The sequence below is a fragment of the Harpia harpyja genome, chromosome 17, assembly GCF_026419915.1.
Source record: "Harpia harpyja isolate bHarHar1 chromosome 17, bHarHar1 primary haplotype, whole genome shotgun sequence".
Classification (NCBI taxonomy): domain Eukaryota; kingdom Metazoa; phylum Chordata; class Aves; order Accipitriformes; family Accipitridae; genus Harpia; species Harpia harpyja.
In genome coordinates, this window is record NC_068956.1 from 22,451,685 (window position 1) to 22,473,929 (window position 22,245).

The 22,245-nt window shown below is 38.6% G+C and overlaps 1 protein-coding gene across 5 annotated transcripts in view; it reads right to left on the reverse strand.

Annotated features, from left to right (window-relative positions):
• Positions 1 to 22,245, reverse strand: part of MICU2 (mitochondrial calcium uptake 2) — a 148,585-nt gene that overhangs the window by 60,588 nt on the left and 65,752 nt on the right. For 3 of the 5 annotated variants that reach the window (XM_052812590.1, XM_052812591.1, XM_052812592.1), the window contains exon 2: positions 1,242 to 1,389. In XM_052812590.1, the coding sequence (XP_052668550.1) occupies positions 1,242 to 1,389 (148 nt within the window). Of the gene's footprint in view, positions 1 to 1,241; positions 1,390 to 21,514; positions 21,823 to 22,245 lie in introns of those variants that run through there. The other 2 variants (XM_052812593.1, XM_052812594.1) reach the window with 2 other exon arrangements.

The window sequence follows — 22,245 nt, forward strand, 5'->3', positions numbered from 1 at the left end:
TAATATTAGAAGTTGTGTGTCAGCAGTGAAGCCGTGTATCCTTATCACCTATAGATTTTCGGCAGACAAGAAAACTTCTTTTATTACAGATTTTTCTGTCCTATTCTTTGACCACTTGCAGCTCAGTAAACTCTGTTCTGCCCCAGGTTTCCCACAGGCTTGACTCAAAGTGCGTTCAGGTCTCCTTCTTCCTCCCCATCTCTCAAGCCTTTCCACAGTACCCTGAATTCCCTTCTGTATTTCCTGTTCAATACCCCCAAGTCACTCAGACACTCGCTGCTAGCTGGGCAAAGCATCCCAGGCTATGAATGGCTTTTGCTAGACAACATGGTCTGCTGGTCAGTGTATGCACACTGCAGCAAACAACGATTACAAGTTGAGATTTCCCCCTCTTTCCCTCAGCAGACGTACTAACAGAGTATTTGTCCTCTGAGTGACAATCCTCTCTGAAACTTGGAGAACTTAACCTTTCTAAAGCATAAAATTCTTGGGAAAGCTGTAAAAAGCCAAGTCTTTTGAGAAAAAAACATGTATAATTTAAAAAAATTACTGTAGCATGGAAATGACAGAAGATGATACAAAGACAGATAAAAGAAGCTGACGGAATGAGGCAGAGTTAATGAGGCCAGAAAACCAGGAGGAAAGGAGGACAATCTATGCACTTCTTATTTGTGTGCTGGTCCTATCTTCTCCTCAGAAAGCATGCTTTTAAAAGTATTTTTTTAAAATCATGCATACAATTTTGATTTGTTCTTAACTAGCTCGTATAAACCAGAGGAGATTCGAAACCAGAAACCTAGAGCTGAGCTCAATGCTTCATTACACTCACTCAAGTCACTCTCATCACTGCTTCTTCTAAGAAAAAAGGTCACAGAGTACTTACTGGTGAAGCGGATAGACTGATAACAGGGCCAGGAATGGTATGAACGCTATTATATTACAGTCTTACTATTTTCTGTGGTATGTAAGTACTTGGGGAACTACATACTGATCAGACATGCAAATTATGCAGAGACTTAATACCATCATCAAGTCACCAGATTTCTAAATCATCAGCCTCACTTCACTGGTGTAAAGGGTGGTGGTGTCTGTGAGAATCCATATGCACAACATTTATAAATTGGCTTCTGATGATTTATGTCAGATAAAGGATCTTATCCCAGTGATTTGCAAATTACATCTTTAAGGGGACCTGCAAGTTTCTTTTCCTTCACAAATACAATGATAAGAAAACAACTTACGTTCAACTTGATCAAACATTACTGAGAACAAGAAATCTCTTGGTGTCATGTAATATTCTCCTTCATATTCCAATGATGCGAAATGCATGAAGCGATGCTTCCGAAGAGACAGTCTTTCGTCCCTTTCCACTTTAATGACATCTTCCTTCTGAAACAGAAAAAAAATCCATGCAGAAAGATGGCTGTATTTGTAGACCAACTCTGTAATTAGAAAGAATCTTATACCCGATCTTGATTAACCTCAATATTTTGTGGGTAGCCACAACAAGAGACTACCAGAAATTAAAGCTTTTATGGCATGGTCTTAATGAATGACATGCTTATATAGCATTCAAAGTATTTTTTGGCTTCACTGAGAGCATGCCTTAGCAACACAGCTGAGCCAAATTAATGGCTTGCTGTCACCAAAGGCTGCCATTGCTTCCCATTCCCCTGCTCTTGGCCATATGGTCCTGCACCCCCTCGTTTGCCAGCTCTGCTACTTGTTGGACTCTTGCTGAGTCAAATTCAGCTCGCTAACGCAACAAAAAACTAAACTGACCAAACAGCACATAGTATTTTGCCAGTTTAGTGACTGGCTCAGCAAAGGTTGAAATGTGCTCTGCATCCGTGCAAATGATCCACTCCTGAAGTTAATTATCAAGTTGTGGAGCAACTCCTAAGATGGGAAAATAATGACGTTCTAGTTTAAGTATGGGCCTATCTTTCAGAGAAGTTAGAAAAATGGGAAAAGCGATGAAAACAGAGACAAAAGAGTCAGAGATTGTATTGCCAAACCCAAAGATTCAACTAGTCAAGCAAACAAAAAAATTCCAACTTCCCCCCTCCTTAAATATTGAGAGACTCATGATCGAAATCATGCAAGTTGACAGACACTCTGACAAGTAGTAACAGCACTTACTGGCAGCAAGAGAGGACACAGACACAGTGAAACAGTCTCATTTACGTTTTAGGATTTCAGAGATAGTAAGTGATGGCAGGAAAACGAGACACTCTAAAATTCAGAACACACTGTATGTATTTGAACATTAACCATGGAACAATTTTACCACCAGCAGCATCACTTAATTTTAGGACTGTTCAAAGATGTGAGAAAGTAAAGGAAAAGCAAGAAAATCCAAGGCTAAGTACCAAGATCCCGACTTGAACATACCTGAAACAAGTCAGTAAATAACAAGATGGATCTGCAGCTCGGTCAGTGCCCGTGGCATTACTCGCTGTGTGATGCAGATGAGCGGTACAGCCTAGGGCATGCCCTACCGAGGTGCTGCATCACATTTTCCAGCAAACGATCGCTATTCATTTATGCAGTTTTCACTTTTTGGATTGTTGCTATGGACTGCTTGGCATTTGAGCAGTCCAGTATAATGCTGCTGTATACTGCTTTTGCAAATTGGGTTACTCCTGAGACAGGGCAGTGTAAGTGGCTCCTGGTTACACTCGGACCAGCTGCAGGTACAGTGAGGGTCTCACCAGTTGATGTTAAAACACAGGGTGTGCTGTGCTGAGTGTGTTCGGGGGGGGGGGAACTGTGGGACAGACAGGCAGAGAGTACGTGAACAGAGGAAGGGGGAGACCAGTGGGAACACCTCGCTTGGTTTTGCTGAAGTCAACACTGTTATAGCAACATGCAAGGTAACAGGCACCCAGTTGCACAGGAGGTTGTTAGGAAAATCGGGAACATGCAAAGATATTTGCCAAATACGTAGCAGGTAATGGGGCGCTTGTGTGTTTGTGTGCACACATCCACGGAGTGGGCAAGCAGAAAGGGAATGGGAGTCTCTGAACCACTTAAAAGCTGTGATCGGATTTCTGACACTTTAGTTTTAACTTGCTATTCCTCCAGGATGGGGACTGCTAATTCTGTCTACTCTGCTGAGTTCAAACAATTGCAGAATCAAGCACTAGCAGTTACATTTCCTCCACCCAGCTGACAACAGGCCAGGACTTTGGTACGAAATGGCAAAGACAGCAAGGGAGCTAGCTGATATGATGAACGTACAAGCTGTTTTGGCATGATACCTTCTAGCTCTCAGACAGGGCTCTGAAGTTAAAATAAAAAACATTAGGTTTAGTGTCAGGCTTACAAGGTAGAGGAAAGAGATGGAGGACTGATATTGATGCAGGCAGCTCCAAAAAATGGGACCCAGTGTGGTTTGAGAGTAACAACCAACTCCTTCGAAGTGAACCACTCCGGGAACAGGAGGGTGGACCTCAAGCTGCGGCCAATAACCAGTCCGTGGAAGAAAGCATGAAAACACAGTTCAGTGGACAATGAGATGTCAGAGAAGAGGATGGAGCATTTCAGCTTTGTGTCATTAGGTTTCCTTTTTCTCTGCCCACCATGGTCCCTAACTGGATATGGGGACCATATGTACGTACAATTTGGGGATCTTAAGACAAGGGGTACAACTGGCAAACCTACAGCTGTAGCCTGGATACAGTTATTACCATCAGATATTATATTATACTTAATTGTAGTTCTAAATAGAAGTCTGCAACTTGCCATTTAATCCCACGCGTTGCACCTTTGTGTTAGCATTAAGCACTTGTTAAAATACTTCACTGAAAGATACAAGCACCTTGTTATAATCAATTTTAGCTTCCCCTTGTAGCATGTTTGCTTCCCTCAAACCTCAGGTTTCAATGAAGGCGGGAGGGAGGGAACCAACAACAAGAAAATAACCCAAATACTCATAATTTCGAATTAAAAGTCATATTCCGACACGCAAGGAGAATGAAGGCTACTTCTAAGTATCTGAAGCCAATTTGCTTTATTTTAGATATTTAATATTTGTCTGAATTCTGTCAAAAGTTAAACTTGTTACTGATATCAAAGCACTGAATTCCAGCAATCCACAATTTTAACTGAAATAGATAGGTACAAGTTCACATATTAACTCTGAAGAGCGTCTTGTATTTGGAAGAGAACGTATTCCCATCAGAATTACAATAATGCGTGACTACAGATTCATCAAGCCCCTTTCTTTTCATGAAACTAGCATCCCTGATTTGCAAAACAGCCTTGGGAACATGGGTAATTTCTTACAAAAGTCACTTCAAATACTAGCATAAATAAGATAAGCAAACCTTATGGGATGAAATGCATCAGCTGTGCCATCTCCTACTTTGTTTTCAAAGCTTTTATAAAATTCGTGATGTGCTGTCACTGTATGAGAAGTTCAGCATCTGCTAAAAGCACTCTGACCCCTCTGCACACCAGCACGAGCTCAGCTAGAGCTACGCTAGAGCTCAGCTGCTCACGTGTAACTGCTTACTTCTTCTGAACAGTGTATGGCCCTCCGACTGAAAATTCATGGCACTCCAATAGCAGTCAAACAATTTATACCACCTACAAAGCTGACCTGCCATCTTCATGATTACAGGTATCTTTATTTCTGCTTTTCCCCCACATTTTAGTATGGTTACTGTAACAGTCTCTACAGGATACTCCAAGTATGTTAACATTAAAGGAAAAAACAAAAAGACTGTGCAACAATCAGGTGTGCAGAAGTATAACATGAAAGCAAAATGTTTGCAATTATCTCATATCTTATTATTTTGCACTTTAATTTATGGAGGAGCACGAGGCAGACCTCTGTGAAGGTCTGGGAGAGAAACATGTACAGGTAAAATTAAAAGCCCATCAAACTGTTTCAAGAACGCAAAGTAAGTTTTAACCCCCTCGACAGTTAAGAGAATAAAGACTGAAATTTCCCCAAATGGCTCTGCAACCTGCACAAAACCTAAAAAAAAAAAAAAAAAAAAATCTGAAAGTCTTTATTAAAATCCTTTTTACTACAGAACATCTAAAGGCTGAGGGAACTGGGCTTTTTCAACCCAGAGAAGAGAAAGCTTCGGGGGGACCTAACAGAAACCCACCAGTGCCTACAGGGAAGTTATCAAGATGACTGACCTGTGCTTTGCACTGGAGCTTCATACAGCTACACTGCCAGCACCTCCATTAAACGTGGTTAATGCAGGCTCCCTTTATAACGAGTGGTGAGAATGGCAGTTCTGGAGTGCAGTTACAGGGACTTTTTTTAGCTGTCTGGACAAACAGTTCAGAAGATGCAGAGAAGGATAAAGCACTAGAAAAAAAGCTGACCTCCCTTCACACCAAACACGTTTGCACAATTGTATTGCACGAGAGAATGAAAATCTGGGCAAATATAACTGGAGAGCAGAAGCTCGGAGGAGAAGAGGTGGTGGCAGAGGTGTTACACGATTCAGCCAGACCAGAAAGTGTGTAAGGAATATGGAGATTTTTACTGTCCAGAATGAAGGCAGGTAGCATCAGTGGCCACATACTCAAATAGCACATCATCACGACGTAAGGCCTTTTAATTGTCATCTTTCTCACAATGTTTTTCAAACTCAACAGTAATACTGTTCAAATTGGTTTAATACCAGTTAAGGACTTGAACCTGCTACATTTGGCCTCAGAGACTAGAAATTCACAATCAAGTTCTAATGACATCAAAAAGTGATGACTCTTCAGCTGTAAGCCATATAATTTATAATTTGACAAAAATATTCAATTATTTCTGCAATTTTAATTAAATTCAATGTAGCTAGATGTTTGCCCTTTAAAGATCAATACTGATGATCTTATTCTTACTCTTCTTAATTTCTTCCTTAAACATGCTGCCAGCATTTAATTAAGCGTTGAGTGACATCTTCCTCATATTCTGGTCATCACACTTTTGCTAGCCACACTGCCAACTACGACCTTCATACTGCCTCAGTTCTCCATTTCACCACACAAAACCACTCTCATAGCCTAAATAAACAATATGATCGTAACACTTTACTATGATTATTCTCCAAATCAAAATAATCATTTCACAAGGTGTTCTGGAGCATAATTACCAAACTCTTCGCTTTAACTATATCACTTCTTTCCACCAAATTGTTTGCTAGTTTTGGACTACTATTGCAAGTGATCAAGTTCCTCCTGAAACTATGGTTTAGGACAGTCCCTAATCCTGAGCAAAAGCAGATCTACTGTCCCAGAAAAAGGGACATGGGCATCCTGAAGCAGGTACAGGCCACGTAATGTGGCTAAGTGTAAAATACAGAGAAGTGTACAACAGCAGCTCACATGCTCTTTTAAAGCTGTATCCCCCTCCTTCACCATTGTTCTCTTCACCAATACGTATCTCTCCCTGTCTTCAGCAAGCAGGGATGCTGGACCCACAGAAGACAGTTGGTAAAGGATGGAAGTACACGGGAAGAAATAGAAAGCTAGGGATTTTTGAAAAAAGGTTAGAAGCATAACCCCCATTTGCTCTGAGAAGTGATAAATGACCGAGTAACTATTCTAATGACTATTCCGAACGCCTAACCAAAGAGTGAATAAAAATTATGTTTTGAAGAAAAGGCTGATTCAATCACTTAAAATTAAGATTGATCTTCTTTTAAAAGTACCAATCTAAAGCATGCATAGGGGAGCAAGCTGTCTCTGAACAATCCAGTATCCTTCCCACTTCAATTAAATCATGCCTAATTTCCAAGCACTTTTTCCTGAGTCATCCAAGGAGTCCTTCAGATAAAAAAGATCTGACATTCCTGACGTTTCTAAAAACACTGTCAAAGCTCATTTTGCTCATAAAAATGCATGGACAGGGCAATAAGCAGAGTTTTCCTCTTTAATTCTATTCTACAAAATAAGTTTCAAGTAAAGACAGGTATACTGTAAGAAACAATTATGTATTTAAGGCTGGACTTCAGATATTAAGGTATCTGTAACCTAACACCTCAGCAGTTTCCAGCAGTGCAAACTCAAAGCAAGGCAGGACACGAAAATTCAAATTTACTGAGAGGCAATGGGTGGGAAGAATCTATTACTATTGCTTGCACAAGATTCTTGTAAGCATAATTTAAAATGACTCTGAGATTGACTTGGGCTTATTTTGTCTTTAACAGTGCCATATAAGAAGAAATCAAACCACAAAGAGCTATGCTGCATTAACGTTAAGGCTCGGGCTGAAATTCCATCCTTAACTTGTTCTATTGTGTGTGGGTACAGCCGGGGCTTCAAACGCTGGGTGTTCCCACATGCTCCACAGCACCCCCGCACAACCGAGTGAATTAAGAATGAAGTTTCAGCTTTAACTTGGAATTTAGTTGCCTTTGTGGTTTTATGTCAAGCCTCCAACACCAACTTGAGAATGTCCATGGTAAAGCTATGATAGTTGATGGTAAATTAGAATTGAATGACATAAAAAGGGCTCTAGAAGGATGCAAGCGTTTTTCTCTGCAGTTGACATGGCAAGGGATCAGCAGCTGACCAGCCACTGGCGTCTATAAGCATTACTGAAGACTATGGTTTTCTTCTTGGCTTCCGGCACTGAGAAATGCCTAAGGGCAGCAACATTACTTCTTACAATTAATTTTCAGATTGATGTAATCAATCTGTTTATCAGTCACTTAATTTAGGAAGCTAATAAAGAATTCATGGTGTTTAATTTTTGGCTTTGATTTTTTTTGGTATGAAAAATAGCAAGCTTAAGTCAAGTAAAAACTTTATATTTACTGTATGTTTGGACTTTTTTTAAAAAAATACATTAAATAAAAATGAAGGGTCATTAAATAAAAATGAAGGGTTACATAAATAAAACCTTGATAACCCTTACCTGTGATTTTTGTAACACTGCTGATCGCTGTGATTGGATTTTGGTCACACTGCTAAGCAAATTCTGCATCCATTCAAAATGTAAGTACTTGTGTACCAACTCAAATATTTGCAGCTGATTATGAGTCAGAAATGACTTAAAATAAACATACACTTCTCTCTCCTTTAAATTTAAAATTACGTCTTCCACTTTTGTTCATTTTAATTTTCTCCCTTTGCACAGAATTTGGTGGTTTGATGTGCCTGCACCTTTTATATGTTTTGCATCTTAATTTTTCTGCTTATAAAATAGTCTACATTTTCCAGTTAATTTTTCCCAGCATAATTTTTCTTTCTTCACTCTACTCCTTTCCACATAGTCTATTTATTTTGCCTCTTTGTATCCTTTCATTGCCTTTCTTTCCTCCGTCATCTATTCATCTTCTTCCACTTTCCCCTTCTCTTGGAAAAAAATTAAGCTAGAAAACTTTTTTTTCCCCATCCCCTGAAAAGAGGATCAATGCTCTTTTTTTATTCCCTGATCTGGAAGAGTTAACTTGCACCACTCATTTTACCTGCTATAAGGATAACTAAACCAATGTGTAGGATGTAATTAAAATCCAGTTGGTGCCAGCAGGCTCTCTGGGAGCCTTAGGTTTGGATCCATTAATTCGCACTAGATCTACAGATGGATTTAGCAACTCTATATCAAATTACTGTAAGACTGATGAAAACTTTGCAGTTAACTTGTGTCATTATTGTATCTCAATTTCAACTCAATCCAACTTGAAATGATCAAAATAACAGAAAATGTAACTTAACCTCAAATCCCGCTGCACATGTTAACATACCCAGCATGCACGCTGAATGCAGAGGATAATGCGTGAAGCTCAAGGTTTGAAAGTTTCATATGATGCAATAATTGATAGATGAAAAAGGGTTTTGACAAGAAATCCATCTGACAGAAATATGTGCCTTACAGAAAGCTCAGGATTGTAATTTCTAAGAAAGTTTGTATAAGTATGTTCAAAAGTAGTTTGTGCTTTCACAATAAAGAATGTGAGCCATGTATTATGTAAAGTCTTGATCAAATGCACCAGTTACCAAAACCAACATCAAGTTAAAGACATAAGATCAGAACCAAAATGTTCATATGAAGTGAACTAATCTGTATCACTTTTTATAACGTTCTATTTTTTGAGCTTGCAGATCAAACTGCAAGCCTGGACATAAAGTTAGCCAGGAAAGAAGAGAAAAAAACCACTGATTTCTGTTTGGAAATAAGTTCTAAGTATTTGAAAGACTATTTAGCAATGTGAAACTAAATAAACAACTATGTTACTAAAAGCTCTAACAGCCTTGAAATCCCTAAATATGAAATGGACAAAAGATTAAAATACCTTCTCAGGAGCTACTTCTGAGACAGAGAACAGACTGCTAAAAGAAGGACAAGCAGAGAATGAGAATGCAATAGCCTTATGTCTGGCTACTCTTAACACTGCTGAATATAAATACCCCCAAATTAGACGAAGCTCTTTCTATGCACTAACAGGTGCCACTCCCCTTCTTTCTTTCAAATAGCTGCTCAGACAATTCTGCTGTGCTAGTACTAATAAGCGACGGTTACATTTGAAGCAGCAGCTGAACAGTTTATTTGCATCTAAACCCCTGACATTTTTGGTTTTAATTTTTTTCTCTCACCCTTTGTATTTCACTGAATTCAGACTAAACTGGTGCACACAGAGGAGGTCTTCCACTGTTACTAGAAGCCATATCAAATGCAAAATTAACCCAAATATAAGGATAATACAGAAAACAGTCTCAGTTTATAAGGTTTTTTAATTTCACTATTCAATTCTAGAAATTTCAGCCTTAGCGGAGCTCGTTTTTAAACATAAACTTAAAAAGAAGTCGGAAACTAACACATTTCCACCAACAGAATATAACGAAGGCAGAGAAGGTGCCCAAGCTCTAACAAGCCAGAGAACCAGTTCATTTAACAAACCATACATTTACACCTCAACTTGCAAGTTATCACACCGCCCTGCTTACACATTCCCCTACCAAGGCTGACACACTGCTCGAACGCACTGGTGCAGAAGTACTAAATACATACAGAGTGGCCGGGGGACCACGTAGACACCTCAAAGGCAACACACCCAGGAAACATGTTCATACAGCTTTCTGGGAAAGCTCATCACACTGCTGTTGTATTTGACAGTCAGTGAACTTAAGTGAAAAACGTGTTGTACCTACTTCTCGCCGATATTTTTCAGTCAGTCACTGCACATTAAAGTGCAGTTAAAATGTGAAGACACAGGTACATTTATCTTTAAAGGTAAGAAGAGCTAGGTATTTTTGAAAGATGCTATGTGCAAATGTGTAAAAAATACACGGTGCTTAACTACTTGCCTCTAAAATGCTGTAATATCTTTATTTTTCCTCCCCCTTCTCAATCCAAATGATGTATGGAGTGTCTCTCGGCACACCTTCTCAAGAGGAGCTGGGAGAGGCTCTAAACCATCTGAACTTTTTGCTTACCCTGGGCTTGCAGATCTTTAGGACTTTTCAAGTTAATAGGAGTTTACCTCTTACGTGTGCTTGTGCTGTAGAAGGAAACCATATGCCCTTTTCAAATAGCTTCTTGCTTTGTTTGGGTAACTCAGATAGTAGCTCTACTTGATCTGTTCTGAACTACGTCAAGAGATAATCCATTTATTACATGGCGGTTCAGTTTAACTGCACACCCTTCAAAATAGGACTATATATGTCTGAGTTTGAAAAGTGCAACTTCAAACTGCGGGAATTTCTGCAGTCCAACTCATGCTAACTGCACAGTGCTATATATTTACCTGACGCTTTACAGCTTTAAAAGCTTTTTATTGTCATAGTGCTTGGTCCTGTAACAACTGTACAGACAGGAAAAAAGTTAACGGCTTTAATAGTAGGCGGTTGAATGCTAGACCAACTTTTGTTCTGAACCAGAAGACAAATGAATTCTGGACTCACTGCTTATAAGGAAGAATTTAAAGGAGAAAACAAACTGTTTAATGCTACATGTAGTAGACAGACCTAAGCACAAGGACCTAAGAGAATGCATGTCCAAAATCAAGATGGGGAGAAGACAGCAAAAAGGGGAGATGACTTTCCAATAGGTAAAGTAAGTAGTACAGGTTCAAAAAAAAAATTAAAGAGATGAAAAGCTGAGGATAAGGGAGCTAGATTTGATGTAGCAGTATGTAAAGAAGACATATGAAGAGTCACATAATAAAAACCCAAAGTGGTTAAATTTTCAAGAATATATTTTAATTGAATAGATGTATTGTGCTAGCATTTAATGCTTGTGCAGATTTAAATACATCAATGTCCATGTATGAATACAAGAGACTAGAAGGAAGACGGCTACTATAATCTGTGTAAGGGCTGAGCAAGAAGTGGTAAATACAACAAAATGGGAATTAAGATAGTAGGGACTTTAGTGATAATGGGAAGAGAAAAGCTAAAAAAAAAAAAAAAAAAAAAAAAAAAATTACCATAAATGTACCAGAATTGGTCTTGCAACCTTTTTAAAACAACTTCAAAGTGCCTTTGTGAATGGTTACATACACTTCCAATAGTTCTGTATACCCTAACGTTTGCAACAATGTGCCAAAAGCATTCATGAAAAGGCTGATATTTTACAAAGTATGTGCTTCAAGAGAAACACTGTGAAAGAAACTGCTTCCCTGTCATCAGAGAGGACTGCTGCTCGCATGTTTTCAAAACACGTTTCAGAATACCAATCTTGTTTAAGCACTACTGTTAACATGTTTGTGCATCCAAAATTTTTTAACAGTGGCTGAATGTACGGTGCCTTCCATAAAAGTAGATGTAGAACAGCCTTTGATTTCTGTATTGCTCACTGAAACACGCCGGGTGCCAAATATAACTATCCATTAAAATGCAAATCCTGTTAATTTTTAACCTAGGTACTTTGGACTTGCCCTGCCAGGGAATTTTCATCACAACACTGGGATTGCATTACAAGAAATACACCCTGTGCTGCAGTTGCTGACCAGGCTAACACAGCACTGATCAAAACCAACCACGCAGCGGCAGAACCCATGGACTTACAACTACTTCTCTACCAAGGACAAGCACAACCAAAGAAGAAATATCCTGTGATTTCATCTTCCTGGACTAAGAACTATGTTTCTGTAGAGAAGAGTAAATACAACCCAAACCAAACCGAACACGATGCCTACATATGACTTAAAAATGCTTGTATTACACTATCAGAGAATGAAAAAAAAGATGACAATCTTAAATATGCAAGCATCATATATGCTAGCTGTCATCGGTCTCTGCAAATGAGTGCTTCTATTTAGTCAGCCTGCAAATACTTTAAAAGAAACTTGCAGTTGTTATGAATTTATCCAAATTTGAGCGTCTCCCTTTTTGAAAGCTTTGACATAAAGAAAACTCAGATAGTTCAAAAATGCGGTGAATCTTGGAAGAAAGTTCTGTTGGCTCATGCTCAACTGAGACAGGAGCCCTGAATTTATTCTTCAAGGAAATCAAGATCTCCTTGGTCACAAGATCTACAAGGTGGTGCTTTAAGGCTCTTGTTTTAATCCACACACGTATTTAACACTATCACAGGTCACTGTACATCATACCAGTGTACATACCAGTTGTACACTGGTAGGATGGCTTTATACAGCAGAGTTACATAAAAGCATTTACTGGTAAAGGAATTAGGAATTTTACAGTTTGTCAGTTTGCGGCTTTTTTTTTTTTTTATTAAATAAAACAACCTCCTCAAACCAAACCACAATAAAACAGAAGAGTGCATGCAACTAACTACACAAGTGCTTCCTATAAATACTCTGAAATAAAAAAAAACAATAAAAAAATTTTCACTGTTTAAAATAAAGACCCCAAATAGTAGGCAATACTCAAAAAATATTATTCCCTTAAGAACAAATATATAAAAATCCTAGATGTGACAGATTGCTGGAAAGACAGGAAAACTGTGTTCAGAGTGAGTCAGAATTTCCTTCTGTGATAAACTGAACATTACTAATCACATTACTGTTACCCCAGAAGCTTGAAAATTTCCTTGGGGGGTGGGTCAGGGGGAGTTTTCTAAGCTTTTCTCCAGTCCTTTTAAAACAAAATTTTCCAAGTTAAAGACACATGCAAATGGCAAAAAGAAATGAGAGTGAAAAGAAAAAAAAAAACAAACCAACCAAACCCAAAAGCCAGATAAGCTCCAGGTTCTTCTGCATAAGCAACCAAACTGAAAACAAAATAAATACTTAGCTGAATCTGTCACAAGATGCTCTTTACAAAAAGTCTATCAGATTTTAAACCCCATTATTACCTATGTTACACCAAGATGTTTTCTCAGTTCTCAGAGAGCCTGGCACTTAAAAAGGTGCCATAAGTGAAGGGGAGGTAACTGATTAGGTTGCCATAGAAAAGACTACCACCACCAACCCTCCCAAAGCATTCAACAGCATCTGGGAAGTGTGAAATTCTTCACTTTTAAATACAGTGAACTAACACTATTAGATAAAACTTCCACAGTGGTAAATTAATCAGAGAATAACAACATGTAAAAGATAGAAAACAGAATCTCTTTAAAGCTTTCCTTTCTTTTTCTTTTATTTCTTTATTTATTTGTTTATTAAAGGTTTAGTTACACAGATGAAAAACGGCTAACAAGTTAAACTCTTTAGAAGAGCGGTCAGAGTTATGGTCAGAGGACTTAGCAGGTCTCAGGAGGTACTGAAACAAACATCCGTATGTCCTGTAAGATTAATACAACAATAACAACAAAGTCATTGCAACCACAAGAAATGTTTACACTGTAATTAAGTTGTAAAATTATATTTATTTCTCCATAAAGCTGCTGACTTCACTTCTAAACAAATGATTTGTTTTCTGTAGGAGTCACTGATCTTGTGACAATGTTATGTGTAAAACTTGAATGTCTTAAAACACACTATATTTTCCAATGACCAGACATATTTTTCGTAGACTTGCTTATTTTTTTAAACTTTCTACCTATGCAGAATTTTTCTTCTAAAGCATTTTCATTTGACACAGAGATTACACATGGAAAGACTGGATGAAGAGACAGCTAAGACAGTTCTGCTGCACCACTTGTTCAGAAAAACAGAAACCACAGTGAAAGTTTTACCTAAATTCTGGTTTTCCCATTTACTCATAAAACATTTTCATCAACATTCTTTTCTAAAACTAAAACATTCACAATAAATTCAAAATACTCAAAACAAGAATTCAGAAATCTAGAATTCTGCTTATTCAAATTGACATATTTACTTTGAACTAAGCACACATTATTTAATCAAAGATTTGTGCAATATTTTAAGTTTTCAATAGATTGCAAAAGGCATCACACTCAAAATTGGTAAGAATGATCTTAAAAGTTCCAGCACATTGCTGTGTAGATCAGGACTTTTAAAATCAGGGTTTGACAGCCTCTAACAGAAAAATCACAGAAAACTGAAGAGATGAGACAAAGTTAAGGGCACCAGCAGAAGGTAAAAGAAGCTTGAATTCATTAAATTCACTAAACTTATACACACACTTTATTTACAAAGACAAAATGTCTAACTACCTCTAAACTGGGCATCAAGGAGATGACTGTCCAGGATATTAGATTTACATCAGAGAAATTCAAAAGCTCCCCTTTACATTCAGTAGTTTCAATAACAGTTATCCTGAAAGTTGAAATTAATTCAGTATGAAACACTGTGAATAAGGTAACACTGACAAATATTTAATTGGAGCCATTACAGAGTGTAAAACCAGTGTATTTCTGATTACAGCAGAGTTGTAACAACCCTTCATTTTTCACTAGTGTTTATAAATTCCATCCTCTAATTTTGAACTTTCCTTCTATAATGAAAGTTCAAGTATGTTTTCTCAATCCTCCCTTCAAAGACCATCACTGCTGCACCTTCAGCAAGACCACAAGGTCACAACGCAGCACTACAATTTTCTACTCTGCAGCATCTGAATCTAGCAAAAACCTGTACCTGGTAGGTCATCCATTTCTCTGTGCTACATTCCTCTGTACCAGAGATAAAGTTGTTTTCAGTCATCCTGGCTGCACCTTAAACAGCTTTTGTAGAGGTTGTAGTACCATTTAAGCAGGTCATCAAGCATCTGCTGATTTTCTTTTTCAAGACCTCAGTGGTTATCAGTGTTGCTTCATTTATCAAAGCTGCCATATTCTTGGAAGCAGACTGTGCTATTAGCACAAACATTACATTTCTTTGGGAGGTCCAGAACTCCATCTGATGCAATTCTCTCTTCTCCTCCTCTTCAAAGTTTTTAAGATTATCTTTATCTCAGACTTCTTTTGTGAAATAGTTTGACTACAGCATTTAATTCAAGAAGGACAAAAATTGTGTAAAACCCAGACTGAGTCAAATTAATGATAATAATTGTCCAAACTCTTTTTTTTTAATAAAAAATAATTTCTCAGACATCCTAAGACCTCAGGCATGCCTACATTTTTCAAAGACAGGCTGTAAATGTTTACAGTAGTAACTAAATACAATGCAAGTTAGTTTTCCCCTGCTCTGCTGGAGAAGATTCACTAGCCACCACTAAAATTTAACAATTTGAAAGCACAAATTGATGACTTGACTTTTCCATGAAAACCAGATTCATTCTGGATCTGTAGCACTGAAGCCAGTAATGAGATGGGTAGAAACTAGTTACAGGGCTGTTCTCACTGTGCTTAGGAAACAACTTGTTCATTTTGAAAGACAATGAAAGAGAAATGTACATTCCTTAGGTCTCCACTGCACCTAGGGCATGGGCTCAGTCAAGCTCAAACTCTCCTTGCCATCGCCTGCATTTAGGCAGGTGACCTCTGGGGAACATCTGCAGTAAAGAACAGGGTCCCAGGGTACCCCCTACTGCAAACAGACATATAGGGTTGCATAAACTCCATAGCTAGCTTGAATGTCATTATGACTTAATATTTTTATTGGTCATATAAATAGAGTGAAGAGAGAAGTCAGCCCAAACAAAAGTTGGTAAACTCAGAAATATTAAATTTTTTTAATGGGGAAATCTTTGGAGGATATATATGACATGAAAGCTTACTCCATTATAAAAGTAGTTACACAGATACCTTGCTTCTAACTGCAGAAAAAGTGCCTTAGCACCCTTTTGTCCAAGGCTCCACAGCCTTGACTTGCCAGCTGGGATATTTCAATTTTGTGACCTGTTAGCAGATATACAGATTTCAAAAGCATTTCTATTCAGAAAAACAAATAAATACACACATACACAGTAAGACTTAAGCTCATGCTCAGAGCTGAACTCATGCATATGTCTAACCCTATCTTGAAAGTATTTAGAAGACATTTAAATGTTGTCCTGAATTTGGTCAGAGATGGTCTCAGAAGAACAGAGGAATGACTGCGCTGGGTCAGACCAAAAGTCCACCTCATCCAACATCCTTTCTCCTTCCTTATAGTCTGTGGCTGCAAGGTTAGAGCATCTGAGTCAGACATACTTAAAATTCAATAGCAGTGTGTCTGCATCAATTCCAGCATCGGCCATAAGCAAATGCTTAAGAAGGAATAAAAATATTCTCTCAGTATTAATCTATTTTGAGCTCAGGGACTTCCTGAGCTGTATGTGGTTTCTATGTGTATTAACAACCCTTGGTTATATCACTTTCTGGCACTTACCCAATGTCTCCTTGAGTCCATGCAAACTTCTAGTGACATTAATGACTTTTGGCAAGGAGTTTCACACATCTATTGCCTATTGTGAAGAACTGCACAATGGGTAATAGAGGCTGGGAATGTCAAGCTCATGTCAAATTATATGCTAGTTTTGTGACTGAGGCAAACTTAAAATATAGTTGATTATTTCTCTCTCCAGGATAGATGTTTAACATACTTAAGTTTTTCAGCCTCACAGTAGAGGTGAAAAAAATTCTGTATGTACAGTTTCCATATCACTTCACAAACTGTACTAAATAATAAGATGATATCACCGCAATCTTTTCCATTAATGACCTATCCAGGGACATAAAACTTTACTTCTAGGAGAAAATGCTGTTTCTTTATTCCACTAACCAGTCCTTTAAAAAGTCTCTTTTACAGGCCACCTCTTAAGTCCTTTCTTATCCATTTTAATAAACATTACTTAATAGCTCTGCACACTGCCAAAATCCATTATCTTAAGCTGTAAATTGATAGCTGGAAAAAAATGCTTTAACTTCAAGCTGAATAAAAGCATTGTGCTTGCTATATGTTTTGTTTTCTGCAAAACTGCAGCTGCACATTTCAAATTAAACTATACATGGTTTTACTCAAAACTGATGTATTTTCTCACACTTCATTGATCTCATTGATCCAGCTAGAGCAGTTTTATGATTGCCAAACTGTTTTTAAGGTAACATCTGAAGCTCTTCAGACCTGAGTCTAATGATTATGTATGCCACTTTTCTCTAGCTCTTGGAAACAATCTGAAGAGACGTTATCAAAAGTGGGTCAAAAGCAATATGGTTGAGAAACAGCTTTTATTTAATTATTGAAGATTAACATTTAAAAAGACATCTTTGGGTTAGATTTGTTCTGGAATTCAAACACTAATTGGGAGGGGTGTTAATAACAGAATACATTAGAATACATTTTTGGTATCTAAACTGCAGAGATCCTCAGCAGGAGACTGCTTCTTCCCACTGAATCCAGAGTGACTTAAAGACCAGGTTCCTCAGTTAGGTATCTAAAGGTATGCAAATGTAGATGAGTAAAAGTAGCATGAATCTCCCACACAGTATGACTTTATAGCAAACTTTTGCAAGGCTTTGACTACACTGTGGAGTATCAGGACACACTCACCAGGGTAACTATATCTAAAGAAGCAGTTCTAATTCAGCGTTGTGCCTGCAACAGCATGAACAGAATAATATGTTCCCAGAAGGGCTCAAGTCTTCACGTAGGAAATTGCTGGCCAGAGATGTTTTTTAAGTGTAGTTAGAGTAGTGCCAAATAGCACAGGTATGGCCTTTTGGACAGACCTTCCTCAGGACTAAGCAGGGAAGAGCCAGAGCTTGCTGCCTCTCGGTCCTCAAGCTTGCTGAAAGCAAGGACCCATTTGCAAGGACCCAGAAGGCAGAGGAGATCTGTGTACAAATATCTTTGTTTTGTCTCCCCTAGATGCTTGAATTTTCTGTGTTTAAGTTTCTAGCTTTTATTCAAATAAAGTCAGTTTGCTTTTTTTGTGGAGCCTCCTACAGGAGATGTTGCTGACGGCTCCCTCTCAGACCACGCTTGACTTGCTGTCCCATCATTACATACCATTAAAGATACTGAATAATTAAAAAAAGGTACCACTGGCTTGACTTTGCTTCTGGCAAGTCACAAAGTTTTTAATGACCTGCTTTAAAGTGATTCTATCTGTATTTAGAAATCCATATTGTAGAAGTTGCTAGTTTAAATAATGAGAGGAAAAGACGTAGTAGGAATTTGATTTGTATCAACTTTATCCTCAGTCCTAAAATCAAACATTTGTATATATGAAGCTACTGTAAATATGATCTGGCTGCTGAGACTGTCTTAATATGCAGCACCAAGTTTTTCCCATCGACAAACTAATCTGACAGTTCCTGGTCAGATGACTAAAAGCAGATTTCTGACATGGCAGAGGAACAACACTGGGAAGCAAACCGCTCAGCCTACAGGAAAGTCAAAATCAGCTTTTTACTGCAAAAGTGACATCTTGCTTACGATACAGATGACATCACAAAGAACCTTCTTCATGACATATACAAAGGCTGTGTCTGTATCAGCATTAAGCACAGAAAGGCAATATATTTGGGTTATCTTTGAGGACTACACTAGCAGTTTGGGAGCCATCACGTAAATGCCTTAAGCCCTGTTCTAACCAGTATTTTCATTAGTGACTTGGATGATGGAAACAGAGAAGGAAATAAAACTGAAAGTAATAAGTCTGTCTAGAAACCATGATCTATGAGGAAAAGCTGAAGAGGCCTTTATGGTGCAGATAGCAAGGTCGCTATTTAATTTTGAAGTCCTGCAAGTTCTGTTTCTGCCTGCTGCCAGGATCCACCTAAATCTGCCTTGCCATAAGGAAATTGGTGTCTGTGCCTATGTCACTGCACCCCAACTGAGATGTGTGAAGAGGCACTGTCACACCCCAGCAATGAGAGCAGCACCCGGTCAGATTTTTGCTGACACACAGCAGGACTTGCATAGAGTTGCAAGATGAAGCAGCCCTGTGACCCCGCGAGATCTCTTTCAACACGCACACGCATAGTGCTACATGTCAGTAGTATGTGTACGGCAGGCTCTTCGGTGGTCTGGAAGTCAGTGGGAGCTGAGAAGAAAGGGTCAGCTGCCTTTCACAGAAGTATGATACTATCCAACACTCAGCAACTTGCTTTAATGAGAAGCTACCTTCCAACTTGCACTAAATTATCAGTCAGAGCTAACAGCAGAAGCACTACTGCCATTCACACTGGTTTCATTTTCCTGTCTACAAAGCTCCCGGGCTTTGTAACTCCCCTTCTGAGCTCCTCCACTCCCTTGGTAATGTATATGTAATGTGTATGGAATTTGGGCGCCTGCCTCGGAGGTAGTCTATCCCACTCTCGTGAGTATCTACCTAAAAAGTAGAATCACAACGTTAATATTGAGTTCTGGGCTCTGTTGTGTACCTCCACAGAAGTCTTGAGAGAGAAATGGCTCCAGCACACTGAAGACAAAGACTACAGCAGAACTGTCCTCATTGTCACAGCCGTGTGACAACAGAGAAGCAGCTAGGACCAAAAAACTCCAAAATTTTCAAAGCAGGGAATCAAAATGGAAAAGGTTCCCAGGAGAAGTGAACAATTTACAGCAAGTTTGACAAGTTGCTTTCTCAACACCAATCCAGTGACCCACTGCATTTGGTTTAGATCCAAAGATGCAGATAGCTAACTTCAAATCTGTGGAGCAATTGTCTCCAAAGCACTGAAGTCTGTGGAGTTATCCCTTATATTATTCACATGCTGTCTTACTGCTCCTGCAACAGCTAGCTAAGCATTAAGGGGGGGGGGGGGGGGGGGAAGCAGTGCTAAGCATCCCACCCAGCCAAGTGCTGAATCCTGAAAAAAGGGAGTTTTATTACTTAAAATAGTTTAATTGCTTTAGCATATTTTCTCATCTTAACTATAATTTTACCACTTACATAAACTCTGAATGCCATATTCTTTAATATGCTTGGCTTTCTCTCCCGCAATTTTTTTAATGGAAGAACCAAGGTTGACGAAACAGCAAATGCTCTAAAACACATTTCCAAACCTGTGGCATACTGTATAAGTGCATCATTATCCTGAAATGGCATTACAGAGGCACTGGACAGTCAGTCTTAACTTCTAGTTGCAGGACTTTGAATACAGAAAAGCACAGGCAGAATGAACACGTTATTCCTAATACACAGCATGAAGAATCTGGGTGCTCCCCAATGTACTTAAACACAGTCTTAGCAGACACAGAAGCGTAATTCATAGATACAAACTGTGTACCCACCCCCCCCCGCCCCCAGTTACAAGCTGCAGTAAGTCGAGAGCTATGGTCATCCAAGTCACGAACCTTTAAGAGGGGAGGGAAGGGAAAACAGCTTAACGTGCCTGCCTTCAAATTTAAAAACTCAATCACAGGTTTATCACTGTCATTCCCTTTAGTTCTCTTTATGAAATCTATAGAATTTATGTATATTCTGTATATGAACACTTTCTGAAATAATTTATTCCAGATCCTTGTCACTCCTTCTATGCAGTTCTAAGTTGTTCATTTCTATTTCCCCATTTTTAAGATTACTCCTAATTTTTAATCTTGTACAGAGAAAAGGATATATGTATCTGTTTTACTAGATCTTCCCTAATCTTTACACTTAAAATATTTATCTTTGTTACAGCTTTTGCACTCTTTCCCAGACAATATCTTCCTTGTGTGGCACGGTGACCAATACTATATACAGTATTCCAGATGGAGCCTAACACTCCTGTAACCGTATCGCCTCTTATTTTGTATTTTATCCCTCTGATACAACCTAGTAACTTACTTTCTTGCAGCTGTGCACAAGCCTCATGGTTTCAATGATTTTTCCACAATAACTTTCAAATCCTTTTCCTAGTCAGTGTGCTGAATGATTGTTCCATTGCAGCGCACACTGTGTTTCCTTTGGTTTCTTGCTCCCAGACTAATTATTTTACATTTTTCCACAGTGAACCACGTTTGCCAGCTGTTGGCCCAGTCACCTAAACAGTTCTAAATCCTTTTATATCTGACTGTATCGTTCCTAATTCACTGCTCTGAATTTTACTACAAAAAAAAAGGTGGTGGGGAGGATAAACCTCTGCACACAAATATACATTACTTATATGGGGGCCATATGCATGCCATCAGTATAATTTATCATATGGTTTTGCAATCTATCAGGCAGCTTTGCCCACCTCACTTGCATTTTTCCAATAATCCATCTCTGTTGGGACTACTTCGAACACACCACATTTCTGAGTAGCTTCATACAGCTGCCATGAAAAAAACCTGCCACAAAAACCCCCTTTTATTTTCCCAAATGTAAACCTGCCACTTCAAATCACACTTACCTGAAGTTCAATATTCAGTCTTGAATAGTCAGTGATACTCTGTCTGGGATCTGTGAGAGATTCATGGCTTCTTTTTGTGAAACTTTGAGGATGGAGGTGGGAACCAGGTTCACCAAACATTCACAAACTCTACCTATTTAAGCATACAGCCAACAGCTGTTTCCAGATTCTAGTTGCAAGAAAACTATCTGAATTTAAAATAACAACACTGCGTGTTGTAAGACAATTTTTAGTAATATTTAAAAGATTTAATTTTCCTTCCTAATTATACTAGTGATGTAATGTTAAAGGAGTCTCTGCTCATCTCACACCAACAGCAACTCAGGACATTGACCAACTCAGTGTGCATATGTGGGGAGGGCACATAAATCATATCAATTGCTAGCGCTTGTACAGCCTGGTCTTTCCATACATTTGCTCCTCCTTTAAATAAAGTCCTAAGTTGCTACTTCCTCATGAATTTTTGAACTCTGGAAGCTTGATGCAGAACTTTGCATTGCATTAGTGCAACAAATACTTCCATTTCAAAGCTTGTGGAGTTGCAACTCATCGTTTAAATGGTGCTCTACCACCTTCTACCTCAATGGGCAGTCTATTGCACTCACCGAGTAGCTGAAAGCCTCTAGCATCACTATATAAACACACTTTTCTTCCAGCATGAAAGAACAACATTGAAGCACCTGCTACTCTTCAGGCTATCAAGTCAGGGAACATTTTATCCGTGCTACAGC